The sequence below is a fragment of the Xiphophorus couchianus genome, chromosome 11 (genome assembly GCF_001444195.1).
Source record: "Xiphophorus couchianus chromosome 11, X_couchianus-1.0, whole genome shotgun sequence".
Taxonomy (NCBI): Eukaryota; Metazoa; Chordata; class Actinopteri; order Cyprinodontiformes; family Poeciliidae; genus Xiphophorus; species Xiphophorus couchianus.
This window is the reverse complement of record NC_040238.1, coordinates 6912284-6929564: the sequence shown is the minus strand read 5'-3', so window position 1 is coordinate 6929564 and position 17281 is coordinate 6912284. Positions and strand designations below refer to the sequence as shown.

Sequence of the window (17281 nt, the reverse complement as noted above, 5' to 3'; positions counted from 1 at the left end):
AGACGCATTTGCATGCTATCGCCCCCTGCCCTGCTTTCTCAAATAAAGTCTATCGTTACAATTAATCGTAGATTCCTTTAAGGTTTTGACAAGCTACACAGTATATGTGCTATATGTAAGCATTGTTTGAAGTTTGTCTTTTGTATCAGGCCAGTAAGAGAATCAAATTCAGATGAAACAGACAATAATTATAACTATTCAAACCCAGGGGACTATCATATCAAAAGACTGTACATAGTTTTTTGGGTGATAGAGGGGAACTCTAGAAAAACAAGTGACAGTGTCCAATTATCAAAATGTTTGCACAGGATAGCTTCTATAACAGTTATGCAGGTCGATTGTCTTCCAAAGAAAGATATTCCCTATGGACTGTTTCTACAATGGCACTGCATAATTTAATAGGCACACACACATACGTGCACGCACCCCTACACCCGCACACACGCATACATCTGAGCTCTGTCTTGCTTGTTAGCTAATAAAATCAAACCTGGTAAAAGGGGTGCTGCATTTCCACCTTGTGTGGTTGGGTGATGGTTATAGTCTGCACACACACTGGCTGTGCATGTGGCATCGAGCTCTTTGTCTCCAGGATAGCCTGGATTGTTTTTCATTAGCCATAAGACAGATGGGAGGGACACCACCAGCATGTTGACTAAATCAAGCAGATAAAGCTTATTGAGATGATGTGTTTAATTCCCTCACAGGGAAAAGAAGCAGCACATGGAAGAGGAGAGCGTGGAGGAAAAATCTGTTAAATCCTCTAACTTCATACTACTCCCCCATAAATGTAGAATTCAAACAAATAGTTTATATTTGTATCTAAATAATAGTGTTATTGTTTCATGGAGACTGAATTATATCTATTAATACAGGCATAGCAGCCTATATTAATCAGCCTGTATTTCTCACACATTTCTAACACTCATCAACTGGGTGGTAGAAAGAGTGTATTAAAATGATATTGATTTTATAACTGTCATAACAAGCAACAATAATCAGAGCTATGATCTTCATAGTCAATAGTCATCTGTTTTACATGTTAAAAGAGATTATATATGAAGCAAATTAGCTTCCTTACTTTTGAATCTAAAATTAGACCTTATTGTGACTTAGGTTCTAATATTTCTGATGTGAGGTGCAGATTGGAGTTAGGAACTTCTCAAAGCTACAATGATCTCTTAACTCAAACCTCCCAATAGGGAGAAACACACTAGAAAAAAAACAGCAGTAACTTCAGGCAATTCAGCTTAATCATATACATTCACAAGAATTGTAATCTCAAAGCACTTTGCAATATAAATAACACAGTTTACTTATAGAAATATATAGTCAATTAAGTCTAAACATATGCATATTTATTTATAGTTAAATACATTCCAATTCGATCTTACCTTTGAATGCTGTCAAGTTCTGACAATTAAGCCAATTAGTAAGAAAATGGAAACATCTATTTAAAGAATGCCTCAAGTCACAGACCTGCATCATTCATACCTCTTCAACAAGCATACGTGGAAAGTGAACGATTGATTGTATGAAGTTCTGTATGAAGTGTATCAAGCCTTCATACAGAGTCTGCATGCTCAGCAGACACAAGGAATGAAGGATGACACTGCCAAACAAGATCTGTAGTAAATGTATATGAACTTCTTCAACAGAAACATTTTGTCTTGTTTTTTAGGCTTTAAAATAGTCTTTGGGAATTTTTTGGCTCCTTTTTAAAATACTTTTTATCTCTACTTACATTTTGTTAAAGTAACTCAATGGAGATGAACCTCATTTACTTAATTTAGTGTCAGTGCAAAAAAACTGACGTAACAATTATGCTTTGATATGCTACTGTACCACCAATTTGAAAACCATAGCCACTAATACAGAAGCATATTCTGTTTATGGTTTTCCATCAAACATTGTTCTAATGTTTGATGGAACATGGTTGAGGCATTTTTTTATTAAGCCTGTTTAAAACATATGCAAGGTGCTTTGTCAAACAGTAAGTGGCAGCTCTTCACAAGAGATATTTTATTTTGATGAGAAGCGATAATATACAGTAGATATGCAGTAGAAAAACAGCAACACATGCTGTATTATACATCCCCATTAATGTCCTTTTCTTGAGGCCAAGTTCATACTTTTTAAAATGATGTAGCAGAAATATTCATTTCTGTAAAATAATCTTGTTCACACTTGATCAGTTTAAGAAAAGTGTTCATCTAAACCAGGGGTGTCAAACTCCAGTCCTCAAGGGACACTGTCCTGCAGTTTTTACATGTGCCACAGGTACAAAACGCTGGAATGAAATGGCTTAATGACCTCCTTCTTTTGTAGAGGCCTGCTAATGACCTAATTATTTTATCCAGGTGTGGTGCAGCAGGGGCACATCTAAAGGTTGCAGGGCAGTGGGCCTCCAGGACTGGAGTTTGACACCAGTGATCTACACAAACCCACCACTGAGTGTTGTTTTATACATGCCAACCCCATAGGGGGCAGTGTAGAGCAAAAATAAAAACTATATTAGCCAATCATAGCCCTTCAAAACAACCACAACTTCCTGCTAAGAATTAAACATGCCACCAGGAGATTATTTTGTGTGGACAGACAGAGAGGTTGAACTACTATTAAATACCATGTTAGACTATAAAGGTAAGAAAACACAAGACAATGCCGACCAATAGGGAATCATGTCAAAGCTAGTAAGTATTTGGAAACATGTGGAGGTTGAACTGCAAAGTGCCTCCATATTGGGAGGGTAGTTGGTATAAAACAGCTGACCTCCAAACTCTTTCTCCTTAGCAACTCAACATTTTGGAGCAGCTGGGCTTATAAAACAAGTAGTAAGTGTCGGAATAAACAAAATATCAGCACCTCTCTGACAGCAGTCATCTTTCCTCCGCTACATAGCCAAACAGTAACAATGGTCACATACTAGACATCAGACTGTAAATATGCTGACCTGTAAATCTCCAGTTTCCACTGTCTACACTCAAATTCAAATGAGAATTTGTAAATCTTCACTTTGGCCACAGGTTACTATCAGTCGTTTTCAGTGCTATTAAACAGGGGTTTTGTGTGGATGAAAGGCCAAATCACATAAAAATCTATTAAGTTCATCAGATAACCGGCTATGTGAGGACAATGCCTGAACCTCAAGGCAAGTCATTTAATATAGGTAGCAAATATTTGTTGTTGTTGTTGCAGAAAATAAATGGTCATTTACAGGAAGAGTTGATTGTTTAACTCGTTCTGTGAAACAACAAGCTTGATTTTTTTTTGTTTGCCTTTATTTGAATATGATTCAGTATTTTTTGTTGCTGTTGTTGTTGACCTTTAAATGAGTGTTAGATCAGATTGAATGCAATATTGGCAGATTTGAGCATTTCTTGTAACATGTTGTGTAAGAAAATAAGTCAAACTATGTCTGCATTTTACATTTAGAGACTCCTTTGTCAATAATATTGTCCATGCTGTACAGTCAGGAAAAACATTGCCTACACTCTATTTGAACTAACTCATTGCATTTTTTATTTTTTTTTTAAGTTTTGATTGTTTTTTTTTTTGTTTGTTTTTGTTTTTGTTTGACTTTCCTTTCTCCCTAAAACTCTTCCCCATCAGTAGTAAATTGAAGTTGAGTTAAACTCACACAGGGAATAGACGTCCTGGGTAATGGTTGGTTGAGGCACCGAGGTAATGAGAGCTCAGTAATAAGATTACATTTGTAGATATTCTTTCTGTTTTGGCTGCTGATCAGTCGTGACTCAATTTAGTTTGTTTGGATGGAATATAACACCTGGTGGCCATTGGCAAAATGTGTCTGGTTTGTAATTCACATGAAACTGAGTTAAGTCTCGATATCTAGATAGTTAGTATTGTACTTTCTTAAGGACATCTTTGTACATTAGAACATAATCGCTATTAATTAATCCCTGAATTGAGTTTTTTTATTCTTCCATTTTTAGCTTTTTTTTTTACATCTACCAGGTCCATTTTGTTTCTTAATATAACCGTAAGTGCAAATCATTGAGATGTGGGATTATTTTTACAAAGTTTAAAACTTAAAGGCAAGTTTCAAACCTCTCTTACCTGCCTGGCATTTCTTTTCAATCTGAGCATACATTTCATTTCAGCATCTCTCAGTCTTCCTGCACAGTATGCCACCAGTCACCGGTCCTCACCATGAAGCCCAGTTCTGTAACAGCTGTTTGTATCATAGAACACTAGAGTAGGTGATGATGTCAGACGTATTTTGAATGATGAAAAGCAGTTCGCTGTATTGGGTCCCAGATCCATGCTGACTGATTGAAGAAGTTCATATAATGGTTGTCCATTATATAACAACCTTTTTTTTTTTTACATTATGTGGAACACTACAGTAGGCGCCAAGAGCGCATTCTAAGCTCTTGGATGTTTTCTGGTGGACTGAGGCTTGGTGGAGTGAGGTCACACTCTATCTTTGTTGATCACCTGGCACCACAGGAAGCTGTGCTCAGTCTTTCTCAGTTCACATTTATCATTGTTTATTTTCAGACAAGATGATTGTAATCGCTCCATCACTTTTTGCAGCTGATAATTATGCTCTTCTATTCCTTTGCCACAGACAATGATATCATCCATGTTTACTGCAACTCTGTCAACATGGCATTTTGACAGAGTTGACCCCCCTCCCCTCCCCCCCCAGGTTTTCCACATTTTCCACATTTTCCACATAGGGTTATGAAGGTAGTTAACCTCTGAGTCTACTTATCCAGAAGGATTTGCTAGAATCCTGAAGCTGCATCTGGTGATGAGAAACTGTGGTACCACTCTCCTCTGATATTGGTAGAATAAATCATTCTCTTTTAAATGTCTTATTCAGTCTTTTTAAGTCCACAAAGATTCAGGCGTTTCCATTCTTTTTAGGTCTTAGGATCATTGGGTCACACCACTCAGTTTGTTCTGTGACTGCTTCCACAATGTCATCAGCTTCCAATGACATTGGAATATTATTTCAAGCTGCATTTTCACAAGTCCAAACTAACGTTCACTAATGCTCATTTCATTTACTCTTTTTACTAGCCCCTTTGCTAATGAAACTGGTCTATTCAGTAGGTTGTTTACTTTATCACATCTCATCGCATTAAGTCTGAATGAATATGCATTGTCTTTGTAGCTGCTCTGGGTTCTGAATTTTCTTCAGTTTAGTTTAAATCAAGGCTGCATGAAGATCAAGGTTTTGTTGATATGTGTCCCAGTAATAACCACAACAATGCATTTCTTGTCAATCACTCACATACAGTATTTCATCTGAGGAGCTGAAATCGGCTTAGTTTCAGTCGATGGATCTGAGTATAAAAATCCTTTTTGGATGACCCTAATTTAGTATTGTGTAACATCATTTGAATGTTCTTTATCTCATATTTGCAGTGTGTTTATAAACCTGTACACTGATTGTAGTTAGCACATAAAACACATCTTTTTCATAAGTTAAAATGCAAAAGTATATGGTAAAGTCCAATAGCCATTCCACTGGGAAAAAGGGATAAACTAAAACTGTTTGAACTTCTCAGAAAAGCTGTCATGTCTGAGAAGAGCACCTGCATTAAAAAAAGCTCCTTATCTGGGAAAAGATTTATTTTGATGCAGTCAGATAAGCATAAGGAACATTGTTTGTATTTGGTTCTGGAAGATGTAAGAGGCTGGAGGTAAACTGTTGCTTTTTCAGCAGCAAAAAATGTGATCTATATATTACAGTCCTGTGGGTGGGTTTTTATGAGCTTTTTGGTGAGGTAGTCATTCATTGTGTTCCCTCTCATGCTTTCTACATAATATTGCATGAACTCTGGCTTCAGGAAACCAACCTTGTCTCGCTTCCTGCTTTAGAGTGTAGGTGGTTATCTTACTCTCCATGTATTCACAGCCTGTGCTCTTGCCTTATCAGCAGTCTGAAGCTTGCATGCTCAATCGTCTGATTTGTCAAGGGTGACTCCAAAAGATTCTGATAGGCACTCCACAAATCACCCAGTTGATCTAAAATATCGACCAGCCACCAAAGGTCATTACACACAATAATGGCGGGCGGGACCTTGAAGATGTGACTTAATTAGGTTTCAAATGGTTTCAAAAATGCCTTCAAATCTTCTCCCCTAGAGAATAAAGTGCTCCTGGCTTTTTCTCTGTGATTACAGGTATAGAAAGAGAGAGGTATACAGACAATGAAAATGCCACTACTCCCCTATAAAGTGATAGTAACGTCAAAGTAATCAGAGATGAATATATATTATTTATCTACACTTCTGCTGCTATGTGTGCAACATCAGGTTTGGTTTGGCTATGAATAACTATTAAATGCTAAAGGCAGTTATTTACAAAACATGTAAATTAGATAAAAATGACCAAGACAAGGTGATTATCAGGAAATATTAGCCAAATAGTTTTCAGTTATTGTTTTTCTGAATACCTAAATTATGATGTGTGGTATTACATAACAGATGCAGCTAATTTTGAAACTGATACTCAAACAGCAGGTCCTGCCACATATATCATGGTGCCTGTCCCAGAAACTACGACTGAAAATGTCCCTATTTGGCTAAACTGTAATATTTACAGAAATTTTGTTAATGTGCACTCTTTATTTTAAACAAAAATAAACAGAATAAAGACAGACAACTTCTTTATGAAGTATAGAAAATTACTAACAGAAATACATTGGTTTCTAGTTAAAATATTTCACTCAAACAAAGCCAATAATGGTCAACTAAACTACTACTAAACCACTTTTGAGGAATTTTGAATGAGATCAAATTAGCTCAAAAGTCTGGAGTGGGACATATGATGTACTTTACAGGCACATAGTGCGTTTTTAGAGCAAAATCAAGTTACTTTACGTGCTTAAAAAAAGCTGTCAAAAATAGCTTAAAATTTTTACCTCGCAAACTGAAGCTTTAAATTGGTCATTTAAAGCTTGAGATGCTACTACTCTTTCAGTTCCATGTTTACACATTCTGCTTTGTTTACACTTCTCGTTGTAAATACCTGATTATATAGTGACTTTCTTAGCATCAGCATTAAGTCAAGTTAAGTTCATTGGCATAGCAAATTTAAGCAACTCAGTAATTCAAAGTGCTTTATAAAATAAAAACATCATAAAGTCATCAATTATGAAACAACCAATGAACACTACATTTTGTAAAATATCAAAACCATTAAGCAAATACACATGAAATATGCTGATCAATGATTCACTTACTAATCAAAGGCAACTCTGAATAGGTGTGTTTAAGCCCTCATTTTAAAAAAAAAATCTGTGTTTCGGATGTTTTGCAGTTTTATGGGAGGTTGTTCCAGACTTGTGCTGATTAGAATATGTACCTATTGACACACAAAAATACCTGGTCTTTATGTAAGATTAGAACCAATTGAATACTGAACTGGAGATTAATACCCAGCTCTGCAGTCGTTTCAGTAATATGTCATGGTCAGTAATGTCAACTGCTGCACTAAGGTCCAACACGACTGTGGTTCGTCCAGTCTGTATTTATGTGGATGTCATTGAACACTTTGACTAGGACAATCTCAGTTACAGCAGAGATGCAAGTTGGAAGAGTAGATTTCATTAAGAGTGTCTGCTGTGTTGTGTGTGAAGGAATGTTCTGTAATAGTATCTGTTTTGTATGGAAGCCCGTTTCCGCCATTCTGTTAAAAAAAATATAAATAAATTATCTAAAGTATCTCATACTTTAGATACTTTATCTCAAGATAAAGTATCCCATTATAATGAGTTACTATCTCAAAATAATGAGATAGTAACTCAAAATAATGAGATAGTATCTCATTATAATGAGATTTTTTTTTTTTTTTTTTTACAGAGTGGCGGAAACGGGCTTCCATAGTTTTGCTAAGTGAGTAAACAAATGAAAGAAATGATCACACAGGACATCAATTGCAGAAACCTTGGAAATATTCACACCCGTGCTGATAATCAAATCCAGTCTGTGGCCTCAGTAGTGTGTTTCCTGCTAATCAAGTTGAGTCAGACCAAAGTTTTCAAGTACTGTATATCATACAGTTTATTTGGCACTTCTGTCTTCAGGTTTCTCAGCATGAATAATGAAGCACCTAACAGGCAAAAGCTCACTAAAGTAATTGAAAAATGTTCCACATATTTTTGGGTTTTGTACAAAGTTAGTGTCAGAGCTCGTTTATGGTTTTTTACCTTGATTTCCACATATATAACCCTACTTTAAAAGCTACGTTAAAGGCACACGGACTTGCTACAGATGAGGCTTTCACCCAGTAGGATAATTTTAGTTACGGTACTAAATAAATGCATGTTTTAATCCATATAAAAAAAATCAATTTAAGACCATTGCTCAAAGATGGCTTTAAAATAGCCTGTAAAGATAGACAATTAACATGCCCAGTTCTGGGCCTGCAGTGCTGGACAAGGCTAGAGACCTAAACAAAGTGAACTTAATATCCTGTTCAAGAAACCAGTCTGAGATGATTCACACTTTATGACATGGGCACGAATCATCTTCTGATGCTGGATGTAGCAAACAAGACAGCAAAACAATAAAAAAAGAAAGAAAAAGGACCACCACCCAGAAAGTCCACCACCAACACCAATATCTGGCCATTTCCTGTCTAATAGAAAAGAAATTAAGAAAACTACAATACAAGACGCAATTTACATAAAAATATTGACCCAAATCAAAGAAATTAAATCACAATAAAAAAAAATATAGGTCTCCATCCAAACTTCAATAAATGGCTAAGCAGCAATAGTGTGCATTAAATAATGGTCTGTCGCGGAACTGGGATGAACCACCAAGGCTGCAGCAGAAGATGCCACACACTGAGCGGCACTAGCCTCATGAATTAGTTAATGATGAGCATCCCAAAGATAGCTGAATCACCAACACTAGTCCATGGGCTAGACCATTTTTTTTGTCCATTTCAGGTTGGCAAAGTCTATCCTTGTTTTTTGAAAAGATACATGTCTTTAGTTAAAGACATGGGCTATCATTCCAAAATCATAGCCCTTCCTAAATAGTAGCTGAGCCACAGTTAACAGCTCAGAAAGTGAACAGCTCCTTTGAACAAATTCTGTCTTTTTAGACTGGTGCATGTCCGCTTTAGGCTCATAGTATGGGCATTTGTCAAAGGTCTATAACATGGTATATGGTATCATCTTAAAGCAGATACTCTTAGCTTTCATTTAAGTCAGGTTTTGAGTCTCTCTGACCAACACAGAGGTCACTAGAGCTTGTTAAACCAAAAATAACACACTGGTAAAGTGACTTAATCTTACAGAATTAGGCCCAGGCTTACAGGCTCAGTGAGCTGTTTGCATTCAAGCAGTTTAGCACCACATACAATGAATAAACAATATTTAAACAGTTTAATGCTTAACTGTTTTTCCCTGCCCAGACACATCTTGAACCGTTCTTCCAAACCAGATGATTTTCAGTGGGTCAGTGAGTTGCTCTCCAGTAAACAAAGAAAGCCAGTCAGATGAACAAAGAAGCAGTGGTCTAACTTTCTGCTCAGACTGGGGTAGTCGCATGGGGCTATGGCATCTTCTTTCACTGCAGTGGATGGAGAATGACAGTGTTCCTTCGTGGAGAATATGATTCTTTAAGATTTCTTTTCTGCATATATTCAGATAAGCCAGATTCAGACTTATTTTTTGGATGGACTACACTCACTGGTTACACAAACAGAAAATCGAATAGTTACTTTGGTTCCAAGGTTTCTTTGATAATGAAGTCTTTAACTTGGCCAGTAAAAAACGGATTTCATGTGCGTATTTCCCCAATGGAGTGGAATGCTGGAAAGAGACTGGCATGCTTCAGAGTGTTGTTACTTGTTGAGGCTGTTATCACGTGTTGGTGTGCATTCTCAGACTGGTAAAAGCAGACTAGTGTTAACCAGTCTGCTTTGTTCTGTATTTATTTCAGTGCTTGTTTTACAGTCGTTGCTGGGTCCAGTGTTGTAAGATTTTGACGAGGAGAATTCGTCAGCCTGTAGCTGCCTAGCATCCAAGCGTCAAACCCCGCTTGAGCTGGTGGCCTGTTCAAACTGAGCAGCCTGCAGTAACCAAACTCCCCAGCCACACCCGTTAACGGCAGCTTCACCTCTTATACTAACTGGAATTGGGCTAAATTGTTTTAGAAGTATGGAAAAATAAACTTCTGAGATTTTGTTTATTTTCTTGGTCAAAGCAACAGATAAAAACCTCTGCTTATTTTTTTGAACACTGCAACCAGCATTTAACACCATGAAGAACTCTTAAAGGTGACAATCTCAGTAATCAAGTTTTCACGACTTCCAGTAAGATTTTTATTGATTTAATTTGCAGAGCTAAGTTTGTACAAAACACAGTAATAAATCCAGCAAAACAAGAAAAAGTACATAAGTTGCAAAAATCCCCAAATTATCTTACTTAAAATTGAGGCTGAGTGAACTTTTTAAAAATATAATACATTTGCAAGGAGACAGAGAGAGAGGATCAAACCACATGGAAATCCCTTTGCTGGGTTGATCCATTTGTTCTTTGGTTGGAAAACATGGTAAAAAATAGATTTTTTTCCCCAATGGGCAGATGTAGCCACATAAATGTAATTGGAAAATTCCTCCACTTGTTCTTAACAAAACCTGTGAAAGTTCTTGAATCCAACAAAAAGAAAAACCCAACGTGAAGCAGCAGTCTTAAGAGTAAGTCCAAATTCTGAAACCTCAACCTTTGGCTTGTTGCTTGGCCTCATCAGGGATCCAGTGACAGGTTGGTGAGAGACAGTCTTCACTCCTGATGTGAACATGAAGACTGTCCCCGAGGCAGAACCCTGAATGTTACCGAGCGCTTCCGCTTTATACTTTTTAGGGGCGATGCATACATGAATTTTTGCATGAACCGATAAAATCATCCCTTTTTTCTGACAAATTCTCTGGTTTTTGTGTTGAAGCTATTGCAAAAGAGAATCCCTATAGCCACCTCTGTCCAAAACAACTTTCCCTTTTCTTTCGCCACATCTGAGTCATCTTTTGTTTCTCATCTTACAGATGAGAACATTTTATACATTTGCAATCAAAACTTCTCTTAAATGACTGTACTTCACATCACTTCCCAATTGTTGATATCATTATTGAATATTAAGACATTATTTGTTAAGACATTATTATTTCGTTCTCCAGAGTTATCAAAAATAATCTGACTGCTTACAATTATAACTTGTCAATAATATAACCCATACAGTTTATAGTAACTTTTCATCATTATAACTTTTCCATCTTTACAACTTCTTGTGATTAGTGTGGAGAATTATCCGTTCTCCAGGCTAAGTTCTTGATGTATGAGGTTGAAGAAAAGTCAATGAGTTGAATTTATGAATTCCATTTGTTAATACTAAAATACAGCTGGTCCATTTCTCATGCTACCTTTGGATGCAGGTCTCAAACTCTAGTCCTCAAGGGCCGCTGTCTTGCAGTTTTTAGATGTGCCACAGGTACAAAACACTGGAATGAAATGACTTAATGACCTCCTCCTTGTGTAGATCAGTTCTACAGAACCTTAATGGCCTAATTATTCTGATCAGGTGGTGCAGCAGAGGCACATCTTAAAGTTGCAGGACAGCGGCCCTCCAAGACTGGAGTTTGACACTCTGCTTTAGGAGCTAGAGCTATAAAATGGCATAAAGCAAAAGTTTGTAATTCTATTTGTTAGCCTCTGGCTAAGCTACGCCCTAAAGAGGGCGTTCCCTAGTGTGTCATTTCCTTTAATCTTAGCTTTGGTGTTACTTAACATGTCATTGCCTTTAGCTTTAGCATTACAACTAGCTACAAGAGAAAGAGAAAAACACATCATTATTTATTCCCAACGTTAGACATAGAAAGAAGAAGATTAAAGCATTTTTCATAAGACAAAACAGCTTAGCATCTTCATGGTTTGTACTAAAGTCTTATCCTGTTTTTTTTTTAATCTTTCCTTGTATTACTAGTTTGGGTTGACTTCTAAAAGCCAAACCAAAAACTGGTTCTACAAACTGCCTTCTGTGTAAAAGGACCTAGAGACAGCTGTCCCTGTTAATCTAGCAGTTTTATGTCTCTTCATTGCAAACAAATTTAGATGACTGACAATATGCTGCCTCTACTTCTGTAAACTTCACTCTCACTGTTAAGCCTGAATTTAGTTACCAACTAAAATCATAAAACCCTTAAGTTATACCAAACTCATCAAATCTGGCCTTATTTTCTCAGATATTTATTTCTTATACTTGTCCCCACTTTGAGGTTGCATCATCCTAATATCAAAACTCTCCATATCCTTACAATACACTTGTATTTGAGTGTCTTAGGAAGGTTATAAAGGTATAATCTTTATTCCTTTCTTAAAGACATTTAAGAAAGGAATAATCCAAGGGAGCCCAAAGTGGGTCCTGGAGGCCCGGCATCTTGAATGTTTTAGTCTCTCCCTGGTTTAACGCACCTGGATCAAATGATGGCTCATTAAAGGCCTAAGAAGAACATTGACATGCTGAAAAGGTTGTTGGTGCCACCAGCTAGAGAACTAAAACATGCAGGATGCCGGCCCTCCAGGACTCACTTTGGGCACCCCTGGAATAATCTCAATGAATGTTAAAATGATTACTTTCTACAATAATCTGTAAAGAAGAAAAGTTTATGATTATTCATAGAGTAGGATGAGTAAATATTCTTTAATTTTAATACATGAGGACAATATTTTAACACAGCTGCACCTGAAGTTCCCCTTTTAGTGATTTTACAATCTCCTACTTATTTTCATTCAAGATTTTCACACAAGAAAGCAGCTGAATACTTACTCATTGACTACACTGAGATATTATCTTACTGTTAGTTATTTTAATAAAGGGGAGGGACCTGTTGAATCTCAGGTATTTTGACACACACTCATCTCCTTCAGATTATATTCCTCTTTTAAGCAAACTTAAGTAGATAGAAAGCATGTAGAGCTCTGGACTCTATAATAACATTATTTCCAAGCAAATTATATGTTTTTCTAAAGACAGTCTGAATGCCCCTTAATGCAAAGGGTTCTGTAGGACTGATGTAGCCAGATTGAGTTTAGGATTGAAGTAGAATATGTAAAGGTTTTTTGTTTTTTTTCCTTTGGTCAATAAGACCATTAACATTCTTTCTTGCACATCATGTGTCTCCTTACAGAAAACAAAGATCTCTACATACGATAAGATGTGGGAGTTTATGAGCAGTCGGAGGCACTCAGTAATGGTGAAGAATATTGAGGAAGGGATTCATCGTGTACTCACTTCTGACTACGCATTTCTCATGGAGTCTACAACTATCGAGTTTGTAACCCAGCGCAACTGCAACCTCACACAGATTGGAGGCCTTATTGACTCCAAAGCTTATGGAGTTGGAACACCAATGGGTATGTATATCAAAAGTACACTGCATGTCTTGGTGAGGTAAAATGTAGGCTCTTGTTTTTTTCTTGTTACTTGTTTAAATAATTTACTGGATATACACCACATTACTATCAAAGCACTGTCATTCCTCTGGGAGATATTAGAAAAAGTAAACTAAACATGAGAGAATTTTCATCTTCTTGGAATTAACATACCCACAAATTTAGTGACGTTATTTGACCACAACTATTGAGAATTAAATCAGATATACAGAGGTTAAATGTGCCCCCTTTTCCTGTCCTTTAGTTCCAGAATTCTGTCCATCAAATGAAAATCCTCCCATGTTTATTATTGATAGGTTTATTTTATGTCCTAACCTGCAAAGAATCAACCAGAGACAAAGGTTACTTTTCTGCAGAAGAGGAGAGTTGAAAACAGACATGAAAAATCGCTGTCAAACATTGTCTGGAATCAATTCTGCCAGATCTTTCTTTGCATTTCTCTTTATTGTATAGAAAAAGGAGGTTGGGCTTCTTCACACAGTCACACAGAAAATTGACCAACGATCTTTATGTTCTGGAACCTTCTGTGTACATGCCCTTACAAGGGCATGTGGCTGACCACAACTAATCAGTTTCACATGGAGCTAATAAAACATGAATGTTTAACGTTTTTAGCTTCCAGGCAAACATCCTAAACAAAGTTAATAATATATTACAAAAGATTAATAAAGTACTACAAAAGAGAGAAGTTAAGTAAACATAAAACAGAATAATAATATGAGAATAATAATATAAAAAGAATAATATGAAAACATAACTCGTCTAACAATTATACTTTTTCTAATGTCTTCCAGTAGAAGAACCCCAGAAATAATTTTCAAATTGGGATGGATTAATATCTTATGCAGACTTTATAAGAATGGTATCAAAGTGCTTATTCACCTACTTCTCATTTACTCATAAGGGTATACTGCAAAGCTTTGAGTCTTTGAGAAATAAATATGGTCTGGAACACAAAGACCTGCAAATTAGACAATGCTATACTCAGAATCTGAGTTTCATGTCAGTATTGGTTTTGAATTTGTAAAAGTGTTTTTGTCAATGCTTGAAAGAAAATCATACACTGAAATAATAACGAGACATTACAATGTTATACAATTATAAACTATTTCCTTTAAACAAGGAAACAAAGCCTGACCCATCAAAAGATAGTCAGAAAATTCTAATTTTTTAGAACTAGGATCTTCATAAAACCTTGAAGCAAAATCAAAATTTTTTTTGCCATGTCATTTATTTTATGATGTACTTTTTGTATTACATTTGATACAGCAGGCTTTTCTTAGAACTTTTGGCTCACAACAATGTGAGTTTTAGATGCAAAAACAAATGTTGCCTTTAACATTTAGAAAATATGGAACACTCTAGGAAGTTCTTCTCTTATTTTTTTTTTTTTTTCCACCAACAACATTTTACAGCCATTTATTTCACATCGTGGTAGGAACCAAAAGAGTTTCTGTCCTTGTTCAGGCAACGCTGTACCTTATACATTTTACAGTAGATGTATGCAAAGTGAACAGTGCTTGCATCTCTGTTGGGCTTCCCATGTTGGAAAATGATCAATGCCATTCTTTCTCACATCAAGAGGCACACTGCAGCTTGGTCTTCTACAGGGTGCCGTTGAAGTCGCTTCAGGGGAGGAAAGTGGTCTACCATAGTTGATTTTGACTTTTCCTGCACTTGTAGAAAAAGTGCCAACTAAAGCATTTTAGGTTGTAGCTTCAGGTAATCTCTTCTGTTGAGGTTTCAAGCATTGATGATGGTTACTGTAACAGTGTGCCACTAGATGTACATGCAACATCTTCGGGATCTAAAGCCGAACTTCAAAAATGCTGATATTATACCAAGAAGAGCAACACCACCCATTAACTCTTGTGCTTCATCAATGGCTGGCTTGAGAACCATGTCATGAGTTTTGGAGTGGATGGAAAACTACTTCATGAGGAATGGAAATGAATTGAAGAGTGGAAGAGGGTGAATGGACTTCAGAGTGAACCAGGACAACAACCTAATTGTGATCTAATATGACAGGCAGTGAACCTATTTCTTCATTTGTTGGCATTGAACCAGTGGAAAATGTTCTGCAATCCCCTGGAGCATTTCATCAGTGACAAAGTGACTGATGATATGTATGGAGTGATGTGACAGCTGTTCTTTGAGCCTTCCTCAACCCCGGCAATGACATCAACATATGGAACTTGACAGTATTTTCTCCATTTGTATTATTTGCTTTTCACATTAGTCTTCACTGATTCATTTCTGACTGTGTCCAGGGTAGTTGTTTGGACCTGGGTTACACTTTGATCATCATAGTCTTCATCATAGTTGGTATGTGAATATCTTTTATCATGCATGGCCGGGGGAGTCCAGTCCTCATCATAATCCGCATCATCTTCTCCTTACTGCTCTATATAGCTTGAATTGTCACACATTATCATGTTGATGACTATTCAAAGTATTTTCTTTCTCTCTCTCTTCTTCCTGTACTCTTTTTTTATCTAAAATATATATAAATAACTAGCCGATACACAATGAAGGTTATGGTTTTAGAATTACTACTATTATGAAAAAGAAATTTAATTTTGAAATTAATTGTGACATTTAATTATAATTATTGAGTAAACAAAAGCTTGTGGCTGAATTGTGGCTGGTATGAAATTGATTACTTTATAAAAATATTACATTACTGTTCAGTGATAAAGCACCTTAAATACCTGCAGTATCAAATATGATACACACATTTTAACACGATTTAAATGTAATATAACAAAAAACATTTTTAAGTAATTGTGCATTATTTCAAAACATAAAACATTACTTTAAAAAGTTAATAACAATGTATATATTATTTTTACTGTAAGTTGTCTAAAATTGGCAAAGACATTCCTGGGAAACGAGTATGACCGATTTCATGTGAGATGACATTTTGAAAAGAGAACAAAACGTTCTCTCTGCCTGCAGTGCAAATGTATACAATAGGTTTTTTGGGTACTCATTGATCATGGTATAAAAAATAAAAACCACATAAACTTATGCATTATTTAGGATGCAAATGGCAATATAGGGTTAGAAGAAGTGGGAAAAGTGAAAATACCTAAGGAAAATTGGAAAAAAAGGTTAGGGGTTGGGGTTAATACACAAATACATTGGATGTCTACTGGGACAAACTCATGGTGAGAATTTGGATAGAAGAATGTGGTAAGATTTTTTATGACACCAGCTCAAAAACAATGAGAGGCTTGTTGGAGACTCTGGTACTGCTAAAGCCAATCACTGCCATATTTTTTGAACGTCATAAACATTAACATATTTGGCTCAAACATTCCCTCAAAGTGGGAGATCATACACTCACCAACCACTTTATTAGGTACACCTTGCTAGTACTGGCAAGGTGTACCTAATAAAGCCTTAAGAATCCTTCATGGAATAGATCCAACAAAGTACTAGAAACATTCCTCACAGTCTGGTCCATAATGACATGATAGCATCACACAGTTGCTGCAGATCTGTCGGCTCTCGTTCCACCACATCCCAAATGTTCTCTACTGGATTGAGATCTGGTGACTGTGGAGGTCATTTGAGTTCAGAAGCTGAGAGGGAAAATGTTTGAGCCAAAGTCATCAATATACAGTGAGGAAAATAAGTATTTGAACAACCTGCGACTTTGCAAGTTCTCCCACTTAGACATCATGGAGGGGTCTGAAATTTTCATCTCAGGTGCATGTCCACTGTGACAGATATAATCTAAAAAAAATGTTTTTAATAATTATTAATTCAAGTACAGTTAACTCATTGTTGTATCCCAGAAACCAGTCTGAGATGTTTTATGAGGGTGCAATATCC

General features: G+C 36.3%; 1 protein-coding gene across 4 annotated transcripts in view; it reads left to right on the top strand.

The window, feature by feature from the left end:
• Positions 1-17281, top strand: part of grik2 (glutamate receptor, ionotropic, kainate 2) — a 429445-nt gene that overhangs the window by 355500 nt on the left and 56664 nt on the right. For all 4 annotated transcript variants that reach the window (XM_028030748.1, XM_028030747.1, XM_028030746.1 and 1 more), the window contains exon 15: positions 13177-13402. In XM_028030748.1, the coding sequence (XP_027886549.1) occupies positions 13177-13402 (226 nt within the window). The remainder of the gene's footprint in view (positions 1-13176; positions 13403-17281) is intronic.